This window comes from Cnephaeus nilssonii, assembly GCF_951640355.1.
Source record: "Cnephaeus nilssonii genome assembly, chromosome: 9".
Taxonomy (NCBI): Eukaryota; Metazoa; Chordata; class Mammalia; order Chiroptera; family Vespertilionidae; genus Cnephaeus; species Cnephaeus nilssonii.
In genome coordinates, this window is record NC_137080.1 from 61,761,003 (window position 1) to 61,779,175 (window position 18,173).

Consider the following 18,173-nt stretch of genomic DNA (forward strand, 5'->3'; position numbering starts at 1 on the left):
CACACATAAAAAATAGAGGACTAAAATAATTATTCTTTCTCTCCATTTGATCCTTGGACATTGGGCATGACCCAGTTTTCCTCAATGAACTTGACAGCCATTGTGACTTTTGCTTTATACTTTTTAAATAAAACCTGTCTAGCCCGGCTGGTGTAGCTCAGTGGATGAGCATCGACCTATGAACCAGGTCACTGTTTGATTCTGGGTCAGGGCACATGCCCGGATTGCAGGCTCAATCCCCAGTGTGGGGTGTGCAGGAAGCAGCCGATCAATGAATCTCTCTCATCATTGTTTCTATCTCTTTCTCCATCCCCCTTCCTCTCTGAAATAAAAAAAAAAATTTTTTTTAAACTGTCTAGTCATGTGTTATTCTATGAAGGTACATAAATAAAAATTATGTAAATGTGCAAGATATGTAGTTAATGCTTACTGTTTACAGATAGTAGGCTTTAAATGCCACTGTCCTATTTCTGAATTGCAATTGTCATCGGTAAGGAATCCATCATCACTACTGTCATCCTATAAAAGAGAGCCTACTGTTAGTATGTCAAAAAAATTTCGAGTCAGGTGATCAAACACAAAAATTTGGTATGTCACTTGATTCCAATTATCTAATATCACAACACTGACATTTTAATGCAAAGAAACTACAAATCAAAGGAATCTGAAAAACTGTTACATCATTTACTCAATCTAGAATACATTTTTAAAGACTAACTATATTATGACTGATTCTTCTCTGATCAAATACCATTGCTCTGATTTTAGGTGTTTCTACAAAAATTAAGTTAATTGGTTAAGATAACTGTTTCATAATAGGACATGAGTAACTATTAAATATTTCAAGGGTTTTTGGAAACACTGTTTTCCTTAACAAAACCATATATCCACTTCACTTGAGAGAAGATAGCTTAATGACACTGTCTTATTTTATAAATTGTCTTTCATGTAAAACAAAGCTTATTTTGTTCTAGGAGAAAGCTTTTGGCAACCTTACAAATGAAATAACTGCTATGACCACAGAAGCATGAGTGCTCATTATAAGCCTAATATGTAATCCAAATATATGTCTGTATACGTTTGAGAAAAAACTATGTTTTATAGCCACATACTATAAACATCACAAAAAATGGCTTTGTTCACAAGAGTAAACAAGAAAGAAAAATTGTGCAGTACAAAGCTATCTTCACTACTAGATAAATTCAGTTTGTCTTAACTAAAAAAAGTTAAAGAATTAAAGAAATAGTATGCTATAGGATTCTTAAAAACTTTTCTCTAGATATAAAGCTATTTTTCACTGAAATTATAAAATGTTTTAAATAATATACTTTATTCTTGGTGTTAGTAAAGTTTATTGGAGCAAGTGAGACATTAAATATTAGAATAGACCTATGTTAGTTTTAACTAAATATTATTTGCTCCTGTCATATACATTAAATTAGACCACCCCCCAAAAAATCACTGAAAATGTGGAAGAAGTAATATAATAAAGTTTTAGTTTAATATAATCAAAATGTTAAACATTTGTTTTTTGAATGTCAAGCTAGACCAAAGGTTAGATATGGCCCATAAACAATTTAAAAGAGGAAGAGAAAGGGTGGTAGGGCTGGTGGCTGTGTTGATTTTAAATAATTAATTTTCTATTAAAACGGTGGGCATTATTAGTTTCATCTACAATGGGGGTTGGGAGGGGGAGGGAAAGGATTTAAAACTAAAAGAAAACAGCACTAGCACATTTATCCTAGTAACCTCTGAACTGAAAACTTAATTTGTGTTTTAAAATGAAAACCAAGTCCAGATGCATGGAAGAAACTACCTATAAGACTCCAAAGAAAAACACTTAATTAGATAAAACATCAGAACTTTTTGTCAAGCAAGCTTTACCTGGTTATCCTGATCTTCTGAAAAGTCAATGAGTTCATCTTCAAGCAGTCTACTAGCTTCAGCTGATTCATCACTATAGTTTAGTCTGATTTTGCTTAAACCATCTGTATTAATAAGAAACATTATGTAATAAAAAAGTCCATGCATATAACTTATAGTATAGTATATAGGCTATAAGATGTTAGGCAGGTAGTCAATAAAGGATATAGTAATTAAGGATACAAAATCTGCCTTAACATGTAGGTAGTATCCAAATATAAAATAAATTACTTTTAATTAAACCTTGAATTGACATGTCAATTACAGCATTGTTTCAGACCTTAAAATTCATTAAAACTTAAAAACTAGGTATCAATTATATGATTAAATATAAATGTATATTTAAATACAAATATGAATGTATATACATACAGATGTATATAAATAAATATTTTAGTGCTAGGTATGTCAGCTATCTTTAACTAATAACAAAAGCTACAATAGTCAGAAAATAAACTAAATGTCTAATAAGACAGTTAATAAATGGTAGAACATAAAATGAAATACTGTACATTTTAAAAACTAAAACTGAAAATATGAAAAACTGTACAATACAGGATAAAAAAAATAAACATGATTAAAATTAAGTTAAGATAGGCTTGCTTTTGGATAAATAATAAAAGAAAAAGACAAAAATGAAAATAATCTTCATGTTAGAATAGTTACGGATGAGTCCCCCAACTCTGTATATGTTTCCTTCATGTCTGGTTATATTCATAGACTTTCAATAAAATAAAACACAAACCTAATGTAGATGCTGGTAGTATAAAAATAAATGACTCAAAAAATTTGAAATGAATACTTTTAAAGGTCTATTTCAAGAATCATCTTAAAAATCTATAGTTTTGCTTAAAGAAGCTAATCACGTAAAATGTTTCAAAGGAACATGATTTACATGAAAACTGAGTCAAGCACTTTAATACCAACTATACCAATATTGTTTATTGTAGAGCATACTATTTCCAAGTTTTAAAAAGTATAATTTTAAGATAAGGAAAAATTTATTTTGGCATACGATTTTAGAATGGAATTAAGAATAGTAATCTAAGAAAGATGGAATGAGGAAACAAAAATTAAATGTGCTCCTAAAAAGACATGTATAAAAATCTAAATGTAATTGAAAACACTACTTTAAATAACTAATAAAGTATGAGGGAAAATCCTTTAGTTATGCAAAGAATAACTTTTTAAATTCATCTTTTTCATACACCTGTATTTTATGTTTAAAGCCAAAACAACTATATTTGAATAAAATTAGTTCAAATCCTCAAGCAATATAGAATTAGTAATTTAGAATTAGTAAATTACAATCAAGTTATTCTAGAGGCAAATTATTTCTATCTACAAAACTGTCACATGAAGTTTATACAAATTAAACTATATACGCATTTCAAATGGAACAATAATTTAACTAGTGTAATCAATTCCTTCAACCATTTCATTCAGTAAACAAATGCTCTGATATAAACTGAGAGGAGGTAACTCCATCAGCTGTTCTCTCAATCAGTCCCAGTTCCTGAGAGCTTCTCATAGTGAGATCATTTGAAGATGTCTGAGTTTGAGTTTAGAGATTAAACATACACATTTTTCATGTTCCATATAAGACAACTATTTCATGTGATGCCCAACTGAAAAAACAGCAAATGAAAGTAGTGATACCACATATTATTTTCCTACCGTTGACCTTAAAAGAACTTAATTCCTGTGATAATATACAATTCCACTTATTTACTATAGCATATTATCTGACACTAGAAGCCCGGTGCACGAAATTCGTGCACGGCGGGGGGTTGTCCCTCAGCCCAGCCTGTACCCTCTCCAATTTGGGACATCCCTCTCACAATCCAGGACTGCTGGCTCCCAAATGCTTGCCTGCCTGCCTTCCTGATTGCCCCTAACCGCTTCTGCCTGCCAGCCTGATCACCCCCTAACCACTCCGCTGCCAGCCTGGTTGATGCTTAACTGCTCCCCTGCCAGCCTGTTTGCCCCCAACTTCCCTCCTCTGCCAGCCTGGTCACCCATAACTGCCCTCTCCTGCAGGGTTGATCACCTCCAACTGCCCTCCCTTGCAAGCCTGGTCCCTCTCAACTTCCATCCCTTGCAGGCCTGGTCCCTCACAACTGCCTTCCCTTGCAGGCCGGCTGCCTCCCAACTGCCCTCTCCTGCTAGCCATCTTGTAGTGGCCATCTTGTGTCCACATGGGGGCAGGATCTTTGACCACATGGGGGCAGCTATATTGTGTGTTGCAGTGACGATCAATCTGTATATTACTCTTTTATTAGATAGGATAGAGGCCTGGTGCACGGGTGGGGGCCAGCTGGTTTTCCCTGAAGGGTGTCACAGATAAGGGTGGAGGTTCCCTTGGGGTGTGGGGCGGCTTGAGCGAGGGGCCTGTGGTGGTTTGCAGGCTGGCCACGCCCCCTGGCAACCCAAGGGGAGGCCCTGGTATCTGGAATTTATTTTCCTTCTACAATTGAAACTTTGTAGCCTTAAGCGGGTGAGCCCGGCCAGGGTGTGCGGAAAGCTTTGCTTCCCCTGTTGCCGCTGGCAAACCTGGCCTGCTCTCTCAAGCTCCATTCTGCCGCCATTTGTTTGAATTTGTTTACCTTCTATAATTGAAACTTTGTAGCTTGAGTGGAGGCTTAGGCCTGCAACGGCTATGGAAAGCTTGGCTTCCTCTGTTACCTAGGAAACCTTGCTCTCTGTGGCTGTAGCCATCTTGGATTGGGGTTAATTTGCATACTCACACTGATTGGCTGGTGGGCGTGGCTTATGTAGCAGAGTGATGGTTAATTTGCATATTACCATTTTATTAGAGAGGATTAATAGACAAGGCTTCTGACTGTATGTATTTGATGCTTAAAATTATATTAAAACTGTCTAAAATGCTTCATTAAGTCCTGCCAACTATATTCTCAGTCCAAACAGAAATCAATTACTGAGATATTAATCATGTCACAAAAATTTTATAAGCTTTCTGTAACCTAATTTTTAGTGAAGTTTTCATTTTATGTAGGATAGACTGCTTAACCATCTTCTCTGAGGTAGTAGTAAGGTTACCTCTAGAGAAACTCTTCTTTAATGTGCTTCTTGGTGAATGATCCCTTTGAAGCATCTGATGAAAGCTATGGGACCTCATTCTTGAAAATTGCACACACCTACTTTAGAGCACCATTTTTTTTTCAAACTGTGGGACACTACAACTATTAGATTAATTCAAGAGAACAGAAAATATCAGTGTATCACACACAATAAAGGTAAATTAACTTTCTTTAAGAAAGATATTATACACATACTAAAAAAAAAGCCAAAACAAATACCAAATGCACAAACAATAATAAAAAAGAATACTCAGAATAAGCAAATATTGAAAGGCAAATTACGTAAAACAGTTTATTCCTACTGCGGTCTCCACTAGCATTTGTGAGAATATTTACTCAACTTTAACTGCTACTACAGCTTTAAAGACTGGAACATTAATCTGTAGTAGAAGGCCACTAGGAATTTCTGGAGTTTGTGTATATGAAGCCCTAGGTTTTTGTCCCATTGCTTAGTTTTTAAATCATGCACTTTAATTCATTTTTAATTTGAATTCACATTAAAATGGATAAAATTACTGATCTAAGGGGAACTTAAAAAAAAAATCGTTCAATGAAGATATAATTCACATACCATTCCTCTTTTCTACCTCTTATCTCCAAAAGGGCACATAGATAAAAACTCTAGTGCTATTAGCTTTATGCAGCTTAGTATGTCAAACTAAATAAAAAGTAAAAATATTTTTATAAGGCCTCAGCAATAGCTTTCTTCTGACTTACTAAAATAAGCTGGTAAAAGTACCAAGAGTATGCTCAGCATTCACAACTTTTGATAGGTTCTTTCTGAATTTACATGCTTTGAATTTACATTTTCTATGCTTTATACTGACCTTTTTCCTCTAAAAATATATATTAGGATCTACTCACAGTTTAATTAAAGTTTACAAGGTACACACTATAGCACTTTATGGATTTAATGGAGTAGACTTTTTTTACCTTGGGGTTGGAGAGAAAATTATACAATCGACTTCACATGAAATTTAAGTATTTGAACAGAAACCTCAGATTTCCATAACAAGTGCTAGAAATATGGAACTGATTCAGGAAAAGAAAAATTATTAAAACTGAAGGGAAATAGCCAAAACCGGTTTGGCTCAGTGGATAGAGCGTCGGCCTGCGGACTGAAAGGTCCCAGGTTCGATTCCGGTCAAGGGCATGTACCTTGGTTGCAGGCAATCCCCGGTAGGGGGTGTGCAGGAGGCAGCCGGTCGATGTTTCTCTCTCATCGATGTTTCTGGCTTTCTATCCCTCTCCCTTCCTCTCTGTAAAAAAATCAATAAAATATATATTTAAAAAAAAAAACAACAAAAAACTGAAGGGAAATAAAGACAGGCTGGACCAGTGCCCTTCTTCACACTTAAAAAATGAAGGAGAGTGAAGAATAAGGAACTAACCTTTAATTTCAATGTCAACTATTTGGGAGGAAAACCTTTCATTTTTGCCTCTGGCCACTTGATTTCCAATTTCCTATCTGTAAAGTGAGAAGACTGAACTAATTCACCTTACAGGTGTAAGACTATGCAATGACTATTTATCTTGAATACAATGAATTTCCTATAAAATGAAAATAAATCCAAGATCTTATCAGTAGAAAATGTAGACCTTGTACTATAATTTTAAACGTGCACTCTTTGTAGAGGTGCAGGAAGAAGACTGATTGTACAAGGGAATTTTTTTGGAGTGATGCAAAGGTTCTAAATCTGTTGTAGTGATTACATGACTATAAACATTTATCAAAGCTCACCGAACTATACTTATAAAATGATGAAATGTTCCTGTAGGTAAATTATACTTCAATAAATCTGACTTTTAATAAAAAGTGATCCTGAAATCTTAATCCTGTTTATAAGAAACCCAATTTACTCTGAATTCCTTAATTCTTTCAAAACATTTAGAAACATACCTGTATGGTGCATAGAACTTAAATATTCATTCTGTAGGCCATTCTCACTTTTAGTCCTATCAACAATTTTCTGGCATGCAGATTCTCCTTTATTTGATTCTTCATTTTCACTTGCAGTATGATTTATTTTTTTCAGACTACATTTCACACTGCATATGTTTCTCCGATAATGAGGGTCACTTTCGTCCTGTTCAGCACTTGAATCATTTACAGCTATGCAATGCTTTTTGTTTAGCATCTTCTTAAATATAGGCTTGGCAGAAGAGTTTTGTGAACAACTGTCCATTTCACTGGCTGAAGGAGAAGAAATACAACTGTCCTCTACAGTTGAACATTTTTGCATGGCTGAATTTTCATGGTAATGAGGATTAGGTTCATACTTTGGTTTGTCCAAACCAGGGAAACAAACAACAGCCAAAAACCAATGTGCACTGTAAAAAACAAATGAAACTAATGAATATATTATTAGAAAAGTTATATTTGGCAATAAATATCAATTGAAATGCTTTTCTAAAGCTTTTCTGAAGAAATTTATTAAGAATGCCTAATTTTTTTCAACCTAAGTTTTGTTAGAATTTTGTAGCCCATATTCACTTCTGCAAAAAATCCTTTAAACCTTTTCTTGCTTGTGGAATAAAAATTTATAATTTTTTTCAGGTAATTTAACAAAATATAAATAATATCTCTGCCAATTCATCATTCCCATTCACTTTCCCTTTGCTTTATTTATGTAAAAGGATCGAAATCTATCTAGTCTTAAGATTATAAAGTCTTCAGAAGTCTAATCAGACTGTATAATTTTGAACATTTTCTAAATATTATACATATATATAGCTTTTTAAAAACTTTAACCATGTCTGTGTTTCTCTTATTAATAAGGTAGGAATTGCTTAACATTGAAAGTATCAAATAATCCTTTGTCTCATGCTATATTGAAATGTAAATACACTAAAATGAAATACATTTCTAATGTAATGATTATAGAAGAACTGAAAATACTAGTAGAGTTCTAGGTATCAAGTGGGTGCTAATGATATAGCTGAATTCAGGTACCATAGCTCCCAACAGCAGAATATAAACCATGAATAAGAAGCTATACAGCTAATATTGGCTAATAGTCATTAATCTAATGAAGAATTTTATTAAGTGCTTACTATATGCTAGGTAGTATTACATGCTAAACTAAAAGGAGCAGGCCATAGATGTTAGAGAAATTACTAGCCTGAGCACAATATTTGTAATATAGTAAGATGTTCAATAGGTCTTTTTTGAATGAAAAAATAAATCTAGTGATGAGGATAAAAGTTATGCTATATTCTCATTTCTGCAAAATGTTAAATTACCCCAAGGCAATACTAAAAAACAACGCTGTCTCTTCATTGGATAGCCTAAGTAGAAAGATCAGAGGTTGGCTTCATCCTCATTATTTTAAAGGACAGGTGGAAGAATGCTTCTCTCCTTAATTATTAATCCTCAGTATGCTGTGGACTTAGGTCAGGCTAGGGTGGTAGAAATAGCAGCACACCAACTTTCTCACTTCAACTCTAAGACTCAGCTAATATGTCACACCTGAATTTCAGAAATGTTAAAATATGAAAAAACGTGTTTTAAAAGTCGATTAAATATAGTGTAATACAGTGACTCTCAACCTATAGTAGTAACCTAAGTTTATCACCATTTTTTTGTTTGTTTGTTTGTTTAAATTTCTTTATTGATTAAGCTATCACATATTTGTCCTCATCCCCCCATTCCCATCCCACACCCCTCCCCACGCATGCCCCCACCCCCCTATTGTCCTTAACCACTGGTTAGGCTCATATGCATGCACACAAGTCCTTTGGTTGGTTGATCTCTCCCCTTTATCCCCACCCTCCACTACCCTCCCTCTGAGGCCCGACAGTCTGATCCATGCCTCCTTATTTCTGGGTCTGTTCTTGTTCATCAGTCTATGTTGTTTATCATTTCCCCTAGATGAGTGAGATCATGTGCTACTAGAAATACACTTGTAAGAACTGAAAATGAGACAAGCAATAATGGTTATGCTGAAAGGCAATTGAATCAGTCTGTAGTGAGTTTCTTTCTGGGCCAACAGTTCTTTTTGAGACCCAATTTCAATGTCAAACAGTTCCTTATGTGTACATGTCAGCAATGATATTGCAGTTCTGGATGGTGGACAAATGGTGGTAATTATCACCGGTTTTAACATTTCTCAGTTATGACAACGTGAATATAAGCTATAAATTTTCTAGTGCCTCACTGAGAAACTATGAAAATTCTTTCTTCACCTAGCTAAAAGAAGAAAGCTGGAAACACCTGAGATCACTTTCAACCTCTAAGAGCCAGGATTTTGCTTTTATGATCCTTTTAATAGCAGCTACATTGAGCTTAAATCACCAGTGGGAGATGAGGCTAAAACAGGTAATTCGACTTATCTGAAGATGGATTAGATCCAAATATCAAATTTCTGCCCCTTGTCAATTACTATGACAATTTTTAACAAATAGCTTTTAATTGGAAAGAAATTAACACCACCAGGAAAACTGAAAATAAAACAGATGACAAATATATGGCAGTCTATGTAATATAATCAGTGTATATAAATACTTGTGGTGTACCTCTTAAAAATAAAACGAGCCCTAGCTGGTTTGGCTCAGTGGATAGAGCGTCGGCCTGCGGACTGAAGGGTCCCAGGTTCAATTCCAGTCAAGGGCACATGCCTGGGTTGCAAGCTCGGTCCCCAGTGGGGGGCGTGCGGGGGGCAGCTGATCCATGATGCTCTCTCATCATTGATGTTTCTATCATCTCTCTCCCTCCCTCTCGCATCCTCTCTGAAATCAATAAAAATATATATTTAAAAAATAAAAATAAAACGAAACAAAATGCACCCTCATGAATTAGGGCTATTCTTCCATCCACAAATGGCATAGTACTCTTGCAGAATCATTTTCTGGCTCCACATCTTTATTCATTCTCTACTTTTCTCCAAAATTATTGGAAGCACTGATCATAGTTTCTAACCACAACAGATAGTGACTAAGAAGGATGTGCCTCTGTTGCTAAATTGTGTGTATTTCAAATTATATTTCTATTTAAAATTTTTATAATTCATTTCTGACAAATGGCTTTTTATGTACACTGAGTGGCCAGATTATGATGATCTCTGAACGCATAATAATCTGGCCACTCAGTGTACTTCTCTTGAGTATCTCATTTATTTGATACAAAGATACTATATATTGTGCACCTGATCAGTTTTCCCCTTTGCACTGGCTGATAGAAAGCTCAGGGCAAATAGGTGGTTGATCTCCAGCAAAAGTCTAGAATACTTTTGGTAACCATTTGAGATACAAACACATGGAGTGGGCAGATTACTATGTGTTCAGAGATCATAATAATCTGGCCACTCAGTGTATTTTCTCCATTTCACCTATTAGGCAGCTTACATATTACTTTATATAACAAATATATGGCAAGGAACTTTGAGAAGAATGAAGAAACTGAAGATTAATTTTAAACTGTTTGACTATATATTTAAGTTGGGCTTTATCACCATAACCAATATTTTGACCTAGTCTACCTATCTTTGGCTGAACTGATTAGAGAACACAAATGTTATAATTAAAGCAGGGTTTTAAATAAATACAGCTTGATTATACTGTACAGTGAATTTGTTTTTCATAGTGAGAAAAAAAATATTCAGAAGCTAGTCTGAGACAGTTAAGCTTAGTAGATATAAACAATCTCACAGAACACCAACCTCAGACAAGGCTATTCTGCAACCATAGTATGAGGCAAAGCAAGGCCATTTCATAATTTGTCTAAGGCGAGACAAACAAGGTCATAAAACCAACCCCCTCAAATATCAAAATCCCCCTTTTTGCTTAATAAGTGAATGCTACTTCTTTACCCAAGCAAACCACTGCTTCCTTAGATCTTTCCCCAAAGCACCAAACTAAAGCCCAAATTTTGTTATAGGCACTTTCAAACACACTTTCACTGAGAGGCTCCATGGTTGTCTATGGTATGTGTTCTCTTTTGATAAAGTAATAAGCCCAAAATTATCCAACTACAGGTATATTCCTGGGGATCTTTGATAGCAGAGCATAGGAAAACAATAACAAAAAAAGAAATACAAACAAATTTAAGTCTAAATTGTATAATAATACTATCCTATAAATCAATGCCTCTTTTGGGGGAAATAACACAAATGTTTAACTATCCCCTTTTACTTAGAAAATAACTTTGAGTAGTCAGCATGGCTTTCAACTTGAGGGAATGACAAAAATCTAGCTAGCCACCTTTTCTTCTTTTTCTTGGTTAAGAGCCTAAATGTGTTTTAAACTAAGAATTCAAATTCTTCTATGGGACCTAATCATCTTTCTGTATAAAGTAGCCTTTTCTTTTTCTTTGAACATATTTTTATTTATTTCAGAGAGAGGGAGATAGAAACATTAATGATGAGAAATAATGATTGATCAGCTGCCTTCTGCACACCCCGCACTGGGGATGGGATCAAGCCCGCAACCGGGACATGTGCCTTTGACCAGAATCGAATCCAGGATCCTTCAGCCCATAGGCCAACACTCTATCCGCTGAGCCAAACCGGCTAGGGCAAAGTAGCTTTTTCTATACAACTAGAGGCCCAGTGCATGATTTAATCATGCACCTGGTGCACCAGCTGGCTGTCTGTCCGCCGGTGCCCCAGGCCTTCCGAAACGCGGCGGAGGCTTTCGAAAGGCCTTGTGCCAGCGCAGACAGACAGACAGCTCCCCCGCTTTGGCTTTTGATCGCGGGGGAGCCGGCTGTCTGTCTGTCCGCCGGTGCCCCAGGCCTTCCGAAAGCCTCTGGCGCGGCGCAGACAGACAGACAGCTCCCCCGCTTTGGCTTTTGATCGCGGGGGAGCCGGCTGTCTGTCTGTCCGCCGGTGCCCCAGGCCTTCCGAAAGCCTCTGGCGCGGCGCAGACAGACAGACAGCTCCCCCGCTTTGGCTTTTGATCGCGGGGGAGCCGGCTGTCTGTCTGTCCGCCGGTGCCCCAGGCCTTCCGAAAGCCTCCGGCGCGGCGCAGAAAGACAGACAGCTCCCCCGCTTTGGCTTTTGATCGCGGGGGAGCCGGCTGTCTGTCTGTCCGCCGGTGCCCCAGGCTTTCCGAAAGCCTCCGGCGTGGCCATGACACAGACGCTGAGCTCGCGGCGCTACTGGCGCCGCGAGCTCAGCGTCCTGCTGGCCCAATCAGCTACCCCGGCCACCCTGAGTCCCGCCCCCTGTGCCTCCTGCTGGCCCAATCGTGGGCGTAGCGGAGTGATGGTAATTTACATATTACCATTTTATTATGTAGGATGTTTGCTAGACCACAAGCAGCTCCATTTTAAAAATTAACATTATTCTACATTGACCAATAAAACAAAATTAGAAATATCTTATCTAGGGTTTGTAAAATTCAGTATCTTATATGATTTACTGGAAAGCTGCATCAATTATCATTAAAAAAGCAGTATAAGTACAGATATACAGAAGAAATTTCAAGGAGTTTAAAATGGATGAAATCTTCACATCCTAAACACATTTTCTAAAAATTGCCACATTTACAGAAAGGGAATTCTTACTCACGCTTCATTAAGGGGTACAAAAATAAAATCCTTTTCAAAAATATCTACATGCCGGGTCCATGTTTTTACTCTCCCATGCCGCTTTTGCTGTATTCTGTAAGACAAGAGATAGACTATCAAGTTTCTGAAATGTTCCTAGTGCTTCAGCTTATATGCAACAATTTATAAATTATGAGTATTAAGATGTTAACAGAACAGTTGTAAAAGATGACTTAACAAGCTGGGGAAAGAAAACAAAACAGCTAGAAAGGTGTGAAACTGCCCATCACTGAATCTGGAAAAAAGAGATATTTAATTCCTACTACTATATACTAGTGTAAATCAGTGCTATTATTGTTTATTACTGCAGAAATTGCACAAGCAATCACATTGAGAAGCGAATCAGACCATGACCAATGAGAACAGCAGAAAAAAGAGCAAGAAAAGTGAGCATTATCTTACCGTAGATGAAGAAGAATACACTACGACCACTGGTCAAAACCAATCACTATCATCAACTCAAAGATGAAAATTAGGAATCATTGAACTATTTGTATTATCCACATCAGCCTTCAATTCAAGCATTTAACAGCACTTACGATAAAAAAAAAAAACCAACTCTTCATGTGTATCTTTTGATCAATTACTAAGTATTAATTAGAGCTGGATGCAATCACTAAATGGAGCATTATAAACAAAAGTACACAGGCCTATCAGGCCTAATAAGTGGAACAGTATTTCCTTAACTTATCTGAGAAGAAACATCCAACTTATTAAAAGTACAAACTCGCCCTAGCCAGTTTTGCTCACTGGACAGAGCGTCGGCCTGTGGATTGAAGGGTACTGGGTTGGATTCCGATCAAGGGCACGTACCTAGGTTGCAGACTCTTCCCTGGCTTGGGCCCTGGTTAGGGCGAGTGTAGGAGGCAACCAATTGATGTGTTTCTCTCACATCAATATTTCTTTCTGTCTTTCCTTCTCTCTCCCATTCTCTTTAAAATAAATGAAAAAATAGACTCGGGTGAGGATAAAAAAAAAGTACAAACTCACAGGTTTCTTTCTTAGGTAGTGTGGAACATCTAGGGTAAAACAAAACAATCTACCCTATCTAATGAAGAGGGAATATGCTAATTGACTGTCGCACCCTCACAAAGGTGGTGGCACCCACAGCCAATAAACAGGGAATATGCTAAATGACTGCCACACCCTCAAAGATGGCAGCGCTCAGTCCCCTCAGCCCCACCAGGGCGGGTCCGGCCGCTTCGCGCACTTGCCTCCAGAGTCCCCCAGTCCCCTCAGCCCCCCAGGGCCATTCCGTGGTGCAGGCAAGCCTCAGATGTTGGCTGCCCAGCCGCCCAGGGTGGGCCTGAGGTGCAGGTAAGCCTTGGATGGTGGCTGCCCAGCTGCCCAGGGCCCCCCAAAGCTCAGGTAACCACGGCCAGTTGAGGCTTGCACTGCCGGCAGTGGCAGCAGCAGAGGTGTGATGGGGGTGTTGCCTCCCGCCCCTGAGGGCTCCCAGACTGTGAGAGGGGGCAGGCCAGGCTGACGGAGCCCCTCTCCAGTGCATGAATTTTCATGCACCATCCCTCTAGTATTTGATAAGTATCCAAGTAATTTTTAAAAAACCATAGGCATATTTGGAAAATACTGATCTAAATATTACACCTAAAACCTTTATGAATTCTACATATTCTTAAGGCTTTAGAATATTGTGGATATTGATCCACATTTTATACTGGATACAACCCAATATTATGATTTTATTAACTAATAACAAATGATATCGCCTCAATACAAATAAGTGATTCTTTTAAAAATATGTTTTTATTGATGTTAGAGGGAGAGGGGGAGAGAAATATTGATCAGCTGCCTCCTACAGAGGATTGAGCGGGCAACCCAGGCATGTGCCCTGACTGGGAATCAAACTGGTGACTTTTTGGTTCATGGGACCCTTTTGGTGCATGGGAGAACTCAAACAGCTACACCACACTGGCCAGGGCACAAATAAGTGATTTTTTACTAAGTTAAATTTCAGTAACTTATTACATCTGTTCAATATTTTCAAAGAGCTTGACTTACGATAGATTAGTTGTTTCATGGAGATTTCTCCTCTCTCTCTGATTAAGGCGTTTGTAGAAAAAAGAACTGAATATATGAATTCGGTCAGCATCTTCTCTCTTCAGTTTTTCAAGCACCAAATATCTATTTTATAAAAAATAATCCCAATATAATGAATATAGCAGTTTACCTCACACTAACAACAGTCAGGCAGTAATCTATTTAGCCACCATCAATTTCTATTCCTTACAACTGAAAGAAGCAGAGTTGACTTCATATTCTAGATAATAACTACCAGATAATTCTCAAGTAATAAAAAGTATATTTGAGAGGAAAACTGTGATTTGAAAGATCTAAAACAAGGGCACATTCACAAACATTCATGACATTATTTATAATAGCCACAAAGTGGAAATGTCAGAAATGCCTATCAACTAATGAATGGAAAATAAAATGTGATATATATCCATACAATGAAATATACTAAGCAACAAAAAGAAATAAAGCACTGATACCTTGAAAACACTGTGGTAAGTGAAAAAAAAAACTAGTCACAAAGGAGCACATGTTGTATAACTCCATGTATATGAAATGTTCAGAATATGCAAATCCACAGACAGAGAAGAGCTAGTGGTTGCCTGAAGCTAAAACTGAAGCTGAAGGAAAATAAGGAATCACTGCTAATGGTTATTGGGGCTCTTTGGGGGGATGAAAATATTATAATACTGACTGTGATGATATTGCACAAATGTCTGAATATACTAAAACCACTGAACTGCACACCTTAAATGAGTGAATTGTATATTATGTGCATTATATCTTAATATACCTATTGTTTTTATGTGCTGCTTATTTTAAATAGTTCAGTTAATAAACCATAAAAACCTAGTCATATATTACTTAAAAAAAAAAACAAAACAGAAAATAAATAGAACCTATTCAGTGTTAAGGTTGCAACAATGAATTATTTAAAAAGATATATATTTTATTGATTTTTTACAGAGAGGAAGGGTGACGGATAGAGAGTTAGAAACATCGATCAGTTGCCTCCTGCACACCCCTACTGGGGATGTGCCCACAACCAAGGTACATGCCCTTAACTGAATTGAATCTGGGACCCTTTAGTCGGCAGGCCAATGCTGTATCCACTGAGCCAAACCGGTTAGGGCCAACAATGAATTATTAAAGGGATCTTATATTGGTTCTAATTTTTCCTTGCCTTAGTTGTTTCTTCTTTAGGTCTACCTCAAAAACAAGCAACGATGGTTCCTTGATATCACAAGGAAAAATTATGATATATTAAATTTGTTTATGTTAAAATCCTCAAAGGAACTATGCAAAATCAAGCTAATGACCATTTGCATTTTATTAAAATGAGGATAATCTAAAAGCCTTGTGAAATCTTACACAGAAACAGCAAATGTCCCCGAGGGCACACCTAGAGACATGTCCCTTAGCATAAAATGATCATTCTGAAGCTCAAGTTCTGATGAAAAGGACCCAATTACAAAATTTCTTGCTTTAGAGCAACTCAGTGTGCCCCGACAAAGAAAATGATAAGACAGTGAATCATCTCATGACAATTTAAATCAATCACTGAATTTTACAATAATATACTCAAAATAGAGCATGTAGTGAACTAGATTTGAATTTAGGGGCTATATCATAATTGGTGAACCATGCAGCTTTCACCAGCCCAAACTTCAATGGCCGCTCTGTAAAAGTGAGTCAAATTAACAGAGGGATAATTCAACTTAAAAAAGTTATTTGTGATTTAAGAAAACTGACTCTAACTTCATATGTAAACAAATCCATGCCTTGTAAAGTGTTTGTCTTTCTGATTTGGCATACATCCACTGGTATTTCTGTGACTATATATAGCTTTTCTAAATGTACAATGTACATATGCTAGAACCATAAAGTTTAATTAGGAAAGCCATGTCTCTTATTATAGAACTACTAGCCTAGTGCACGAAATTCATGCACGGGGGTGGTGTCCCTCAGCCCGGCCTGCACCCTCTCCAATTTGAGACCCCTGGGGGGATGTCCGACTGTCGGACATCCCTCTTCGCAATCCGGGACCACTGGCTCCTAACCGCTCACCTGCCTGCCTGCCTGATTGCCCCTAACCACTCTGCCTGCCGGCCTGCTCACCCCCAACTGCCCCAACCTACGGGCCTACTCACCTCCAACTTCCCCCCCTGCTGGCCTGCTCACCCCCAACTGCCCCCCGGCCAGCCTGCTTGCCCCCAACTGCTTCCCCTCTGCTGGCCTACTCGCCCCCTACTCTCCCCAACCGCCAGCCTGATCACCCCCAACTGCCCTCCCCTCCTGGCCGGATCGCCCTAACCATCTCTGCCTCAGTCCCGCCACCATGGCTTTGTCTGGAAGGTCTCCCAGTCTTATGAGCATATTACCCTTTTATTAGTATAGATTAAAGGGAAATTTTATTACAAAATCTTGTGGGAATTTCCTTCATTTGGGTACATTTTTTTCTTTCTGTATAAAACATTTAAATATTGAATGTCATGGTAAAACTGTCCACTTGGTATTTCATAAAGTGAACATTCTAACAATCAAATCATGACTTAACTATAGGATGAAGTTAAAAGATTATTTTAAGGTTACTCTGCTAGTCTACTAATATGGGTCTTTGAAAGTACTTTTTATTAAAGTAATTCTTTTCTTCTCTGCATTTTATTAACATTCTTTAGATGCAATGCCTTTTTAATTCTTATAATACTGACAAACTTTAAAAGTTTATTTCTAACTCGTAGAGTTAGAAAAGAAATGAGAAGCTTTGGTAACAACCAAATAACTGATTTTAATAGTGAAGTTTTAAAAGTTTCTTTTTAAAATTCACTTCTAAGAATGTCGTAAGTGTGGCTCAGTGGTTGAGCATCGACCTGTGAACCAGGAGGTCATGTTCTGATTCTGGTTGTACAGGCCAGGGTTGTGGGCTCAATCCCCAGTGGAAGGCGTGCATGAGGCAGCTGATCAATGACTCTCTTATCATTTATGTTTCTATCTCCCTCTGAAATAAATAAAACTATATTATATATAAAAGAATGTTACAAGTATAGGGTGTCCCCCATAAATGTATACATACACTTTGAATAATTATAAAAGCAGTGTTTATTAATATACATTTCATTTTCAAAATTGAACTATTAGCTGTTAAAGTGTGTACACAGTTTTTTGGACACCCTATATGCAATTTTTTTAAAATCATGGGTTTTGTTAGAATTTTATTTGGAATACTGATTTACATCAGAAAAGATAGAACTTGTAGATAATTAAGTTTAGTGTATAAAATTTGTTTTAAAGTGTAACTATAAAATGTCAAGGGGTCCCCTGAAAATATAAAGAATTTCAAGAGTATAAACAAATGACTATAAAATGTCTACTGTAGTATAAATTATATATTATTTATGTATGAAATAGAATAAACTAAAATATAAACAAAATATTAGGAGTTCAACTTAGTTTTTTGATCTACCTATATGCTTTCAAAAACAGAAACATTTTAAATAAAAAGACTTAAGCAGGTTAAAGTAAACCGGTAAAGAAATAGGTAGCATGTAAACAGAACCATGTAAACATAA

General features: G+C 36.9%; 1 protein-coding gene across 6 annotated transcripts in view; it reads right to left on the minus strand.

Annotated features, from left to right (window-relative positions):
- Positions 1-18,173, minus strand: part of SENP6 (SUMO specific peptidase 6) — a 97,362-nt gene that overhangs the window by 4,158 nt on the left and 75,031 nt on the right. For all 6 annotated transcript variants that reach the window (XM_079779734.1, XM_079779732.1, XM_079779731.1 and 3 more), the window contains 5 exons: positions 14,590-14,712; positions 12,533-12,625; positions 6,925-7,355; positions 1,885-1,988; positions 431-519 (listed from right to left, as the gene is read on the minus strand). In XM_079779734.1, the coding sequence (XP_079635860.1) occupies positions 431-519; positions 1,885-1,988; positions 6,925-7,355; positions 12,533-12,625; positions 14,590-14,712 (840 nt within the window). The remainder of the gene's footprint in view (positions 1-430; positions 520-1,884; positions 1,989-6,924; positions 7,356-12,532; positions 12,626-14,589; positions 14,713-18,173) is intronic.